This window comes from Dromaius novaehollandiae, chromosome 1, assembly GCF_036370855.1.
Source record: "Dromaius novaehollandiae isolate bDroNov1 chromosome 1, bDroNov1.hap1, whole genome shotgun sequence".
Classification (NCBI taxonomy): Eukaryota; Metazoa; Chordata; class Aves; order Casuariiformes; family Dromaiidae; genus Dromaius; species Dromaius novaehollandiae.
Window position 1 is genome coordinate 191,746,946 of NC_088098.1, and position 14,239 is coordinate 191,761,184.

At 39.3% G+C, this 14,239-nt stretch overlaps 1 protein-coding gene across 12 annotated transcripts in view; it reads left to right on the forward strand.

Annotated features, from left to right (window-relative positions):
* Window positions 1-1,269, forward strand: part of POSTN (periostin) — a 37,956-nt gene extending 36,687 nt beyond the window's left edge. For all 12 annotated transcript variants that reach the window (XM_026108435.2, XM_026108434.2, XM_064504910.1 and 9 more), the window contains one exon: window positions 34-1,269. Coding sequence is in view for 9 of the 12 variants with exons in the window: in XM_026108434.2 (XP_025964219.2) it covers window positions 34-74 (41 nt within the window). In the remaining 3 variants the exon portion in view is untranslated. The remainder of the gene's footprint in view (window positions 1-33) is intronic.
* The last annotated feature ends 12,970 nt before the right edge of the window (window positions 1,270-14,239 follow it).

Genomic DNA, 14,239 nt, shown 5'->3' on the forward strand with positions numbered 1-14,239 from the left:
TATAATTATAGCTAATAATTGATTTTTTCCCAGGAGGAGCAGCAAGAAGGAGGACAAGACTAGTTCGTCCCTAAAAGTTTTCCAAGATAGAAGCTACAGAATAACAAATTAACAGCATGGCCATTAAGAGGAAGAGAAATTCTTTTGAAAAAGAGAACATAAGAAAACAGCATAGTGTTGATAACATAATATAAACTGAACTATGAGTCCACACAAAAGAGGTGAAGATGCAGATGCTCACTTCTGGCACAGTGCTTACTAGCAGGAGTTGTCCATTGGAGCTGGTGCAACTACTCTTGTTAATAAGCACAATGCTGAGTGGGATCCTGGCACTGCTGAAGGCACAAGCAAAACTTCCATTGACTTCAGTAGAACCAGGATTCCCACTCAGGCTGGGTAGTAAGTGTTTGCAGGATTGGGCTCAAAAAGAGCAGGGAACAATACAGAATGTATTTTTTTATTATTATTATTTCCACTAAATCAGAAATATAAGTGAAATTAGAGCATTTCTAGAAAACAAATCACTTCAAGTGACTTTTAGGATGAGTAATCTAAGGAAATATGAGCTGTAAACATAGCATTTTTGGTTTAGTAGTCTTATATGCTTTTTGTACATCAAAGTTTGTCATGATGACTCCAACAACATTACCTTTTCTAAACAAACAAATATGCCTTATATTAAATATATCTTTTTGTTCTACATCACATATCCAAATGCCTTCTGGTAACACGGCTAATGGAAGCCCTTAAAAAGAAAAAAGGAAAAAGTTAGAAATGAGCTTCTTGAAATGTATTTGGGATCATGTTGACTTTTTATCTATTTATATGAAAAATCATTCTCATGATAGGAATCCTTTACCAACACATATACTGAGATTCTTATTTTCCTACATTTCCCTGAATGTGTCTTTTGATTTTTAAAGTGTAAGGGATACATAAAATGCATGCACACAGTTCACTCTGCATGGAAAAAGGTGTTACAAAATGAAGCTAGGTCTGATGGCTTTTATATCAAAACATGCTTTGCTAATGTCTGATACTTCTGTGGGTTGTTTGTAAATTATGTTATTTTTATAACTCTAGTTTTATACTCATAAAAGTCATTTGCCTTTATTAACAAAAGTTGGAAAGCAATTACTCATGGAGTAAGAAAAAAACATTTTCAAAGTGCCTTAATTCTGCAGACCAAAGTTTAAGAGGAGTTATCTGATGTGCTTTTATACTTCTGTTTTGAAACAAATACTCAATAAATAATTTGGCTGAACTGTACTTGCTCTTATTTGTAAATAAACCTTTTAAATTTAATTAAATTCTAAATATTCTTAAACTTGTTAGGGTAGTTTTTAGATAAAAATATGCTTTCACAGAAACAAGCAGATTTTTCCCTTTCTCACTTAGTACATGAAGCTTGTGCTAAAGTTAATGAACCTAAACTGCATCACCCTGTTAAGCAATAAGTGCCAGATCCACAGCTTCTTGAAGATAACTAAAAATCTCCACTCTTTCAATAAATGTACACCATGAACACTATTTCAGTTTCATAATGAGTGGTAAAGCTACCTGAGCATCAAACTGATACATTTCCTGGCCTTAGTGGACTCAGAGAGTACCACAATAAAGCAACCTCACTATGTATTGTCATAATGCTTTGGTTGAAGAACAGCTTTGAGCCCTAATAAGAGCCAGATAGATAGTTTTCAGATGAGAGTGAGTTAATAGAGCTCTTAGGGCTGCCTAGAGCATGAATTGAAGCTGTCACCATTCCTCAGGGTCTTTGACTGTCATTAGATCATGAAATCTAATTTGTTTTTTTTTCACTGCTGTGTCACAATGAGCTATGAAGTGATATTTCTGAAGGAAAAGAATTATGTTGAGGGAGGGAAGTGTCTGCGCTTTTGTCTCCCAAAAGAAGAGTGGATAAGGAAGAAGAAGTTGGATAAGGAAATGGAACTGGCCAGGAGCTGACAAACAGAAATAAAGTATATAATGGAACTTGGGAGGAGGCAGAGGAAGACAAGAAAATGGACCAAAAACTGTGCTGTGTGACTGCCAGCTTTCTTTATCATTTCTAAATTTTCAAGTGGGAAAAAAATTGTAGCATGATAATTTTGTTATATTTTTATACCTTTAAAATATTTCTCTCAATGCATTTTAAAGAGATGCCTCTGATAGTCACTAAAAAATATTGTCTGTGCTTCAACATTCACTAATGTGTTGATATATTTCACCTGCATTATGTGAAGGGCACTCTTCTGTGAACATCTGTTTCTCTGATACATTCCATCCTTCTGAGTCCTTCCTTGACCATAGGAGATGTCTGCCCAGCTGCACTGTACACTGCCATCCCTTTTGATGCCATTCGTCTTTTTCCATTTTTCTGAACAAGAGTCCTTCCACCCACAACACACCTAAGAAAAAAATCCTTTGCTAAAGGATTTGCTAAATCTTTGCTAAATTGCTTTCCATATCATTAGTCATTTATGACTTCAGCATGGGCAGGCTTTTACCAAAAAGCAATTTTAGAGAATTTCCCTAAAGAAATAAAACCCCTCTACCATCCATTGTATCTCACCTTGTAGTCATTTAAACTAAAGTAATTTGACTAAACAAGGGATTAGCATACTACCAACTCCGAATGATTAGTAAAGGTAGAATAGCTACTGTTTTCTCTGATGTTTCTTGGGGATTTACAAGCAGAAGTGCCTGGTCAAGTTGGTGATGGAACTCTCAAAGCACTTTCTCTGCTTCTTTTGGTATCCTATATAAAAAACTTATGCCAAAGAATTAGTAATAGGCAGTGCTTCCAAGTGTGTCAGTTTTGCCAGTAATAGGTGCACAAAAATGATCTATAATATCACTAAAAATTCATGTTCGCTGACATTTTAGAATTACACACTTAATAGTTGACTTGTGTTTTTTTCTGAAACTTTAGGATTCATGTATACATGCTTTTCTATGTCACCTAGGAGGGCAAGAAACTTACCTTAGAAAATGAAACCTTGGATGTTTCTACAGTCCAATGAATCCAGGAGTTGAAGCTTTAAGAAACAACAGTAAATATTATAAGACAGATACTGGACCAGATACACTAGACAGATGAAGGTCTATGCAGATACTCACCTTAAAACTTACCCACAACAGTTCCTGTAAGACCTTTTAAAGTCCCTTTGCTGTAATACCTTGCAATGAAACTTTCACCTGTTACAAATGCTGATGTAGTTAACAGCAATCCAGTTAATATAAACTGGGTTTATATTAATATATAAATAGAAATAATAAATATTAAGAACGTTCATACTTTGACAAAGATCATACAGAGAAGAATGTGGAAAATGCTTTTCATTTGTTGGATTAGTGAAAGGTGCAAGACATTACAGGTGCATGACAAAACTGTCCTGGAACTAATAATACATCACACACTAATGTCACCATATGCTTAATTCTTCAGCTGTGTTCTTTGTTATCAAGGCCCTCATTGACTATATTTGTCGGATTCATAATAATGCTCCCATCACCTTTCATTTCAGCTATGCAGTGTAAGCTACGATATAGCAGGGGAGGAAGAGTAGAATACGTTGAGGTATATCTGCACTGATACTCATGAGAAAAAAAAAACAATCATAGTGTTCCAGGAAAACACGAATAAGTCAATTCCCTGAGGCTGATAATATAGGGTTCATCAATAGGCCACTAGAACAGAGCAGCTTCAAATTGTGGCAGTCCACAAAATAGATATCATCATAATAACAGCGACTGGGTTGATGTAGAAAGACCACAGACTTGTCATAGCAATAGACCATTCTTTCATTTCACTGAGATGATTAATCCACAAAAACAAAAAGCATGAATGAAGCCAGTCCTAAACAGTAAAAAAGTATTGCTAGGGCTGAGAGTAGTGAGTGAAGATTTTACCAAAGCAATTTTTTTTCAGATAAAGTGAAAGATAAGGTGAAGGCCAATAGATAAGCAACAAATAAGTCAGGGGAGAAGAAAGTTGAAAATTTAAAAAATTGACATTTTGCAGTTTTATGAGAACAACTACACTACTATGAATATCTACAGTGCTGACATGCCCCTTGATCTTCTGCCTTTTGTCTCTTTGGATGCTCATGGACAATGTGTAGATTGCCTGTCCTGGTGTATATGGCAGCAGGGTATGTCCTTTAGCTTAACACTTCTTCATCAGATATGCCCAGTTGTGCAAAGTACCCTGTTCTCATGGCATATGTAACTATCCGTAGGCTGCATTTGGAAAGTGTGAAGCCACTGATTTTGGTCTTATGTATGTATTTTGGTCTTGAGGTTGTCCAGAGCAGAGTCCCACTTGCTTAAGTAAATACAGCCAGCAACTTTTATTTCCTCTTTTTTCTTTCTTTTTTTTTTTTTTTTGCCAGTGGATGTCAGATAAATAATAGATACCTGTATGTGCTATTCAGAATGAGGAATGCAGCTATATATATAAAGTGGAGAAGGGAGATACCACAGTACTGTTAGAATGCTAAAGGTACAGAATACTACTGCATGTAAAGGGGCAGTGCCAGGCTAATATTTATGGTTATGTCTATACCAGTAACCTAAACAGAGAGGTGAAACTAGCTGGGGCACTGACATTTGCTGATTCCTGCTATTTAGTTGATAGTATGCTCCTTGGACTGGAATTTGGGTTGTGACAACCAAGACTTTCCCAGGCAACACCTGAGCATGCTGACGAAAAGGAACCAGTGCCGAGAAGGGGTGCAGACAAGGCCATTTTGATTTGAGGGGGAAAGTATTTAGTCCCATGGAGAGCAATAAAGTGCCACTTTTCCTCACAGTCAGGCCATCACCTGTTTTATTGGCTAGTATAAAAGGTGACTATAACACCAGACTTGTGACCTATTCTGAGCCAACTGGCCTGAATTTGCACTCTCCTAGGTCCATTATACTCTCTCTGTTTGTCTCCTTAAATTCCTATTTTCAGTGTTTTATCCATTTGGAACCCGATTAGCCTTTTTGCCTTAAAGAGAGAGAGAGGCTGTAAAAAGACCCTGTTCATGTTTCCTTCTCCTGAAATGTTAAGTGCTCTTCACTCTCCTCAGCCAAGTACAGGAGTTGAGCAGGGTTGCTGCTTCATGGAGGTGAAGTCTTGAGTCTTGAGACTGAGTCTTGAGAAAAGAGTGATAATATATTCAAAAAAATAAAGTTCTTCACCTCTACATGCTGAAAATGGAGATTAGGTGTGGTTCTTCTCACCTCATCTGAGATATCTACAAGGTACGTTTTTGCATTTGAGGTAATCACCACCAATACTCTTTAGTGTCAATGGCCACTCCAGTAAGGTCAAAAAAATTTAGTAATTTGGGTTCACGTGGGCAAGAGTAAGCATCTCCTTTAAGACAAGATGATTTGTATCCCAGACTGTCTAGACATCCATTACATAAAAAGGGCTGTTAAGGTCACCCCTTTTCAGGGGGTGCTGACAAGCTCAGATATAGACTACCCCTACAATGCAGAAAATCTCAGTTGGATGAATCCTGTCCAATGTGTTTTAAATCTGCATATCCAGTTTCTTAAATGCAAGATTGTTTCTCTCACAGAAATAGATATAAAACAACCTTAAAAAGTAAAATAAAATACATTATTTGATTCCTTTATAAAAACAATGGTGTGAAATCTTAAATAATAGCAAGAAGGATTTTTTTTACCATTTCCACTTTGACAAATGGAACCACACTACGCAAGTGAACATCTTCAGTGGAAGCCCAGTATCTATGTTTCATGCCATTCATCTGGCAAAATATATAGAATAGTAACACTGAATGAATGAATTGCAGTTTTGGGCCACAAAACATTTTATTAAGATAATTGGTGTGCACAGCAGTCCTGAGAGATGTGTGTATCACCACTGATATTTTACTGCTTGAAGCTCAGAGTTTGCTAAATGCCAATCCCAAAGACAGGGCATGAGTAGGGACACCAATGTCCAGGCAAATCCCAAATAAAAGAAGACCTGATTCCTTTGAACGTTATGTTGTCAGCATTCCCATTGGTAGCATCAACTGCTCAGGGCCTGGTCTTTGTTGTTGTTTATGTGCTGTAGAAAGTTTCTTTGAATTTCATTAGGGCACAGAGCTTCATTTGGAATAGTCAAGGCTGGTTGTGACTCAGCTCATGTGGTTCTAATTCTTGCTTTGGCCTAAACTATTTGTCCAGTATCTCATTGCAAATTATTAAGTGACAGTTTGCCTCCCTTTCTCTTCTGCATAAGTCACAAGTTACAAAATTTCAAAAGCTTGCCTTCTCTTATATGTCACCTTTGTCCAAATGTATGTTTTCATAGCATTTCGAGAAAGTGAAGTACGAAAGTCTGAAAGTTTGCCAATATTTGTCAAGGGTTGTCTCTTCAGTGTAACAAGAGGAATCCATTTTTGCCATACACAAAAACGTTCACAGCAGTATTTTGCCTTCTTTTTAGCCAGTACTAATGAGAAATTCAGCAATATAACAGTTTTCTGTTTAATTGCTAGCACAGAAAAGGAAATTTTAGGTACAGATTTTAAATGGGAAAGAGAATAATTCCTCATGGCACAGGTAATTAGTAAAAGAACATCCAGATGGTACTATATCATGAAGAACCCAGCACATTAATGATTGAAAGCTAAAAGTATTTTTTATTTAGTTATTCTAGTCTCCTTTAGAGACATTGTAATTTATTCCTAATGTCATGCTAGATGAAAATGTTTCTTTTCTCATTGCTTTAGCTGGCATCCTTTAAATACCACAGAGCTCAAGCTTTGTTTTATGGATTTGTTCATTATTAAACAAAAGTAACATTAATGATGGAATAACTCAAAGGAATGACATCAGCACTAACACTACAGATCATAAAGTCTACCCATCCTCATGTGTTGCATAAACTGATCTTGACAGCTGGCGTCATGAATGGTGCTATAACATAATATGATATAAAGTTTACAGAGAACTTGAGTAGGATGCCTTCATTTGAATCATCCACTTACATAAACAAGACATATGAATAGGTAATTATCATCTTATATTTGTAACACCAGTGTTCTTAGAAGGAACAAGAATTGTGCTTTGCTGTAGTGTACCAATATGGCACAAAAAATCGTCCAGGTCTCAGGGGATTAAAATCTAAAGAGACAGGCAGTTATTTTGAAGCAAGGGTATTACGATACTATAAGATCTTGTCCGTCATCTAGGCTATGGTAACTAATTGCATGCATGACCTTAGGCAGCTGCATTTGCAGAGTAAAACATGGCATTTTTACCAAAGAAGGCTACTTAGATCAAGTTTCAGCTAATCTTCCTGTTGATGTAAGTGAATGCTCTGCTATTCAAAAGGCCAAGAGCTGGCTACACACTGAAATGCCACTGAAGGGGAGTAACTTACACCCTTGAAAAGTGTGATACAAGAGACAGTGAAAGGACTGGGTAGATATGTGAGCCTAAGAGCACATTCATGTTGCAATGGCAATACAACAGCAAATGAAAAAAATCTCAGGTTTTGGATTTCTTTTTTTTCCCCCTCTGGCTGAAAGTAAAGCATAAATACAAAGAGAATTCTGAAGGAAAACAAGGAGTGGGTTGGCAAATGTTCATCTCAATCACGAAGAACAGAGAAAGAACACAGATGCCAAACAAATGGGCAAAAAATAATGACATCTTTGGTTAAAGGGGAGCAGGGTCCAGTGTTTGGGTCCTGAGCTGATAGACAAAGTGAAGAAACTACTTATGTTTGATGTGTTAGAAAACAAGAAGCCAGTGGAAGGATATTGGGAAGGGTACCATGGTCAAAATAGCAGCCTCAGGAACTGTCCACTGCATTCAGAGTGGATTTTTAAGAGCATGTTGTGCCTGAGACTTGGTAGGAGGAAGGGGAGGCCAAGAGGAAATCACAGTAGCACTGAGGGAGTAACACAGTCTGGACTGGGAGAGTAAGTGCTGCAAAAAGGCTGTGACTGAGGTAGGATGGATATTTGAGGTTGTTTGCCACTGTTTTTTGACATTTTATTTTCTAGTAGATGAATCAAATTCTTACTCTAGATGCCGATTATTTTCCATGAAGCAAGGCAACTTGGAAGTTGCCCTCAAGGAGGAGCCTAACGTTAGTGGATAAAGAGGATACACATCAGCTGAATCACAGCACTGCCCATCACAATGCTCTCAGTTATGTGTGGAGTTTGTCTGGCCCTTACACAGCAATAAACAGGTAATTTAAGGTCCATCCCCCCAGTTCTGGCATCTCTTCATCTTCATACAGTAGGGGCACAGAGCAGATGAAGATCTAGCCCATCGTATTTCACAGCTGTGTAGCACCACGTGCTATGGCAGCACACAATTTCTCTGCTTTTACAACACAACTTTAGATATTTTTTGTATTCTTGTCTTACATTCTTATCTGATGCATCTCTTACCTTGCCTGATTTCCTTCCTTTTGATTATACTTGCTACATTTGTACTGCTGAATAAAAAAGGAACTAGAGACTTCTCTCTCACTCTAGGCCCTGTGGCCCACCTGGTCTGCACCCACACTACACAGCATTTTGCCCTCAACTTCTTTTAACAGCTGATGCCTTTGTGGTTTAATTATTTTTCTGGATTTTTTTTCCTCCCTACTTTAGAGCATCTGATAGAACATGGTGCTTTGAGGGTGATGTTTTAACATGATACTGAAGCTTTGTATTATATGCACTGTGGTAAAGTATACAGGGGTAACTGAGAGTGCAAAGCCTGCTGCAACAGTGTTGAAGGAATAAAGAAAACCAAACTACGCAGTCTTGTCTATATTTTCTTTGGGAATGTTTTCTAGAATGTGTTATTCACAGTTTTATGCATGGGATTGGCTCAGAAATTGTGATCTGGCATGGGTCAAAACCCTCTTGTCCTGTCACTGGACACCACTGAGAAGAATCTGGTTACATCTTCTGTAAACCTTCCCATCAGAAATTTATACACATTGATAAGATCCCCCGAGGTCGTTCTCTTCTCCAAGCTGAACAGTCTGAGCTCTCTCAGCCTCTCTTCATAAGACAGATGCTCCAGTCCCTTAATCATCTTTGTGGCCCTTCAGTGGACCTGAAGGCTCCAGTATGTCCGTGTCTCTCTTGTATTGGGGACCCCAGTACTGGACCCAGCACTCCAGGTGTGGCTTCACCAGTGCTCAACAGAGGTGAAGGATCACCTCCCTTGACCTGCTGGCAATGCTCTTCCTAATGCAGCCCAGGATACCATTGGCCTTCTTTGCCACAAGGGCACATTGCTGGCCCGTGGTCAACTTGTCATCCAACAGGAGTTCCAAGCTCCTCTCAGCAAAGCCGCTTTCCAGCTAGTTGACTCACAGCTTGTACTGGTGCATGTGGTTATTCCTCCCCAGCTGCAGGACTTGGCATTTTCTTTTGTTGAACTTAGGGTATCCTTGTTGGCCCATTTCTCCGGCCTGTTAGGGTCTCTCTGAATGCACAACCACCTCGTATATCAACCATTCCTGCCGATTTTGTATCACCTATCAAACTTCCTGAGGGTGCACAATGTCCCATTGTCCATGTTATTAATGAAGATGTCAGATAGTATTGGCTCCGGTACTAATAACCCAGGGACACCGCTATGAAATGGAAGATACTACAGGTCACAGGGCATAGGATGTTTAAGCTGTGAGGAACACTGTTTACTGCATATCCACTTTATAATCATACATTTCATTAAAACTCTTTTTGGCTCTTTTTAGAGTTATTTTACTTTTTTTCTGGATTGAATCACAGTCAGTTAGCCCTTTAATTGCTAATCTAATTATATATTTTTTTCTCACTAAAATATTTTATAGTTTTTTCAAAAACTCTTTTTCCAGCAGTGAAATTAACCCTGAATCACATTGAAGCCATGAATTAAAAAAAGCATGTTTATTAAGGCAGAAAAACACAATAATGCAAAAACTACTGGCAAGAGATAGCAACATTTTCAGGGGCACAGACAGGAATAGCTTGAGGTATGGTTTGCAGCAACTTACCTCAGGCCCTTAAGGCTATTGTCTCTGCTGCAGGGGAGGCCTGAGAGCTCCTAAGGTCTTCAGGCTCCCTGCAGTCTTCCAGAGCTCAGGTGTCTGCATGTCACTGTCAGTCTGACACCATGATCTATAGTGCAATACAAAACCCCCAGCTGTGTATAGCAGGCAGCAATCTATTTGTCCACAGACACCTAGATTCATGTGTCTGAAGGACTGAGCAGGATTTACTTCTGTCTTTTATAAAGACTAATGGTACAAAGTGCCCATACAGCAGTGGAAGATGTGGAGGAGTGGTGAGGTCCAGTTCCTCAGTGGGATCTTACACCTTCAATGTGACTCCCAACCACCTTGCTCCACTTCTGAAGGGACCGGCTACATTTTGGTTGGAAATAACTGTTCCTTACAGGGAACAGGCAGAGGGATATCTCCTTTCTGGATCCCAGCTGGTCAGAGACAGGAAATACAATTAGTATAATTTTTAAATGGGAATCTTGGCTAAGATCATTTGAAAACAAGATCTGTATGTTGTTATTTTTTTGTTTCTTTTGCATTTTCATATGAAATTAGATGTGGATGAGGTTGCACTGCCTTTGGGAAGGCTTATTCTGTCTTGCCAAGGCCTCTGCAGAAGGGTGTGGGGCCACTTCAAGGCATACATCTCCTGCATAAGTCTGCAGAAGCCCCAGGAGCATTTCCAGGATCTTGGGTCTTGGTGTATGTTTTAGCCTTGCCCTCTGTTTTGGGATGACACCCGACTGCATAGTGTCACTGTCTCCTGGTTTCCTTGGAAAGGACTTCTGAAAACATGAGCCAGACAGATGTCATGCCACAATCCAAACAGAAGCGAGTCTGGAAGAATACAGCTGTACATGGAATGGTTTTTTATTATTTCTGCAGCTGCAGATCAGAACATCAGAGACATTACAGATGGAAATTAAAATATTAGATCATGTTGTCAATCTCCTTGCCAAGGAAGGATTGTTCTCCACTGTTACAGTCAATAATTCTTTACCCAGGCTAGAGGTAACTTACCACAGTCATTATCTCACAGTCTCCTCAAAGCCACTTTCCTAAAGTTTTCTCCCTTTCTGGCTTAGCTGCCATCACACTAGGCAGAAATATTCTATAAAGCACTTCTTCAGCAGAAAGGACAGCTGTTTTAGTCATAAAAAGGATTAACATCCCTGCTAATAACTCAATAACGGGCTTGCTCATACTTTCCTGTAACATCCATAACTCCAGGCTCCAGCATGATACATGGAAAAGGTCTTCTTCACACAGCTTTCAGTACAGGAATACATTTACAATTGGAGAGCCATCATGGTGCTGAACAGACTATTGACTTTGATTTAGTTTGTGGATAGCCATATAGGTTGCCACTTATTTTTCTGAATGGTGCCATAAGAGTTCAGGATCTGTGGTTCATGCAAAATTCCTTCAAGACTTGGTTGCATTGGTGAAAAAAGTCTTATGAGCTGGAAAGATCCCTGTGTATTTCCATTACTCTCCCCAGATAAAGTGCATTTTTCAAACACATGCAAAAAGGAATGACACCATGTAGTTGTCGGCAATCCTGATGAATCAAAAAGAATTACAGCAGGAGAAGTGCGGTAACTGCTGATTATAGAATTCAGCATCCTTCCTATCTTTGTCATAAAAAGAAAAAATTATTAGCCTGAAAGTCCTAGAGTCCTATTCCTCTGGCAGCTGGAATGCCTGGGCAGCCCCCAAGAGGCAGGCAGCAGAAACCCATTTCAAAGGCATTTGGCTCTTGGCATCACAGCACTGAGAATCAAAGTTCAGAAACCCTCTAGCCCCCTGGTTTCAAAGCCACAATTTCCTGTAAGGGAGAGCAGAGTTGACTGAAATAACAAGAGAAAATCTGGATGTATTAGCTGAACATAGATAGATGATGAGCCATATGTGCAGTCTCAGCATGTGTCAAGCAAGCTACTCCCCAATAGAACAAGGTATTTAACACCATTGCCAAGGATACTGATGGTGCACACTTCATGCAACTGTCATCACTCCAGTGAAAGTTGGACCAGCTCAGTTTTGTTTGTTTAGCCTTGTAAAATTGAAGGGTAAGAGAAACATTATCGTTCTCTCCTCATACACAAAGAAGGCTGAAGACCTATGGGAAATAAATGGTATTCCTGGTGGAAGAGTTGGGCAAGAATACTGTTGTGGGGGACATTAGAAGGGTTTTAATCACCAAAAAATGGAGCTTTCCAAAGCAGGGGTCAGGATGTAGTTGCCAAGAAGCATCTTCTGCTTCTACGATGCTAAGATTACAGGAGGTGAAACTTTTGTTTTGGACCCTGCTGTCCAGCTGTCCTGAAGGATTTTCTTCTTCTCTTTTAAACCAGTGCTGTTTACGATAAATGTCAGCAGCAGAATCCAAAATTAAATCCTTCTAAGTGGCTACCTCAGCCATAACCTACAGTATCCTAGCCCTTCCTGTTCATCTTTCTCTGAACACTGTGTGTCTTTAACACGTGGCACAGCAGTGACCCTATTCATTAGGAGTGGACACTGCTCAGATCTATCCCTGTAGAAAGGGCAGCCTCATAACAGAGTAGAGGCTGAAATCCCTCAGCCTGATGGGAAGCCTGGAACTCACATTTTCCACTTCCTGGGCAAGACCTCTAATTACCAGACAATTAAATCAACAGTCAGTAATTCTGTCACTACCCACTCCAAAAGAAAAGGTTCCTTTTTTTGTCAGCAGCAGAATCCAAAATTAAATCCTTCTAAGTGGCTACCTCAGCCATAACCTACAGTATCCTAGCCCTTCCTGTTCATCTTTCTCTGAACACTGTGTGTCTTTAACACGTGGCACAGCAGTGACCCTATTCATTAGGAGTGGACACTGCTCAGATCTATCCCTGTAGAAAGGGCAGCCTCATAACAGAGTAGAGGCTGAAATCCCTCAGCCTGATGGGAAGCCTGGAACTCACATTTTCCACTTCCTGGGCAAGACCTCTAATTACCAGACAATTAAATCAACAGTCAGTAATTCTGTCACTACCCACTCCAAAAGAAAAGGTTCCTTTTTTGAGGTGCCAGGTCTGTCAGTATGTTTCAGAGATTCTCTGTGCATTTCTAATTAGCTAGGGTATTAGAGATTGTTCCTCTTAGATTGATGCAGAATGTACAGAAATTTTTCAGGACGATCATAGAAGTCCAAAATGCTTCAGTAAGAAGTGGCCTTTGAATGGGGAAAGTGCATAGATAGAAACTTCAGTTAGGACTAAATCCTCTTTGGGATCTGGGCTTAAACAGCTGGAGTGGGCCAATGCTCTCTAACCAAAACCTAACAGTCACCAAAGAGTGTTATAGCTTGCATGTGCCACTGACACAGAATAACTGCAGATAAATGCATCCACAGTTTATCCATCAGGAATCTTTAGAGCATGTCTGCCTTATCTATCCATACTGACCATGCACAGTGAATTTTTCACATGGATTTTTTTATGCATTTTATGACTGTACTCAACAGCAATTGTCAAAATTTACAGCATATCTAGACAGCATGATTTAAATGAGCTTAGGACAGCAGCCAGACACTCTGCAGTGCTAAGTCCTTTAAATTGTATCAAAGCAGAGTCAGATGCTACCTATGTGCCTGTGGTTTAGAAATACTGGAAAATCCAGACAAGCCCTCTTTTTTTTTTTTTTTTTTTTTTTTTTTTTTTTTTTTTTTTAATCAAGGGTGCAAGTTAGTTTTGAAGGGTAGATTCTGTTGCAAAAGTTAAAACACTACACTGACAACAATGACACCTTCACTACTAAGATCCTCGAGCCAGAGCTAAACAGCTCTTTTGGATCTTTGGTTTTCTCCCTACCCAGGAATTCCAAGTAAATAAAAAGGATTGTGGCATGTCTCAGCTGGTGACATTTATGACTCTCCCTCTAGTACTGCTGACACACTGCCATCCAATCCAGCTGTGAAATTATGATCTCTTTGCATTTTCTGTGTGAACACTATTAAAAACATTTTTGCAGTGGAAAATTACCACGTAAGGAATGACAAATGCTGAAGACACAAAACAGACTTTTTGTCTCTCTTCTGTTCCTGGATGCTTTTCATTCATTCATGGGTGATGAGGCACTATAAGAAACCTGACCTGTCTCCTCCCTCACCCCTGGGTACACATGGAAACCACAGCATGGGGGAGGAAATCAATGTATGCCCCAGTGTCACCGCAACATGGGGGTGACTGCATGGCGTAC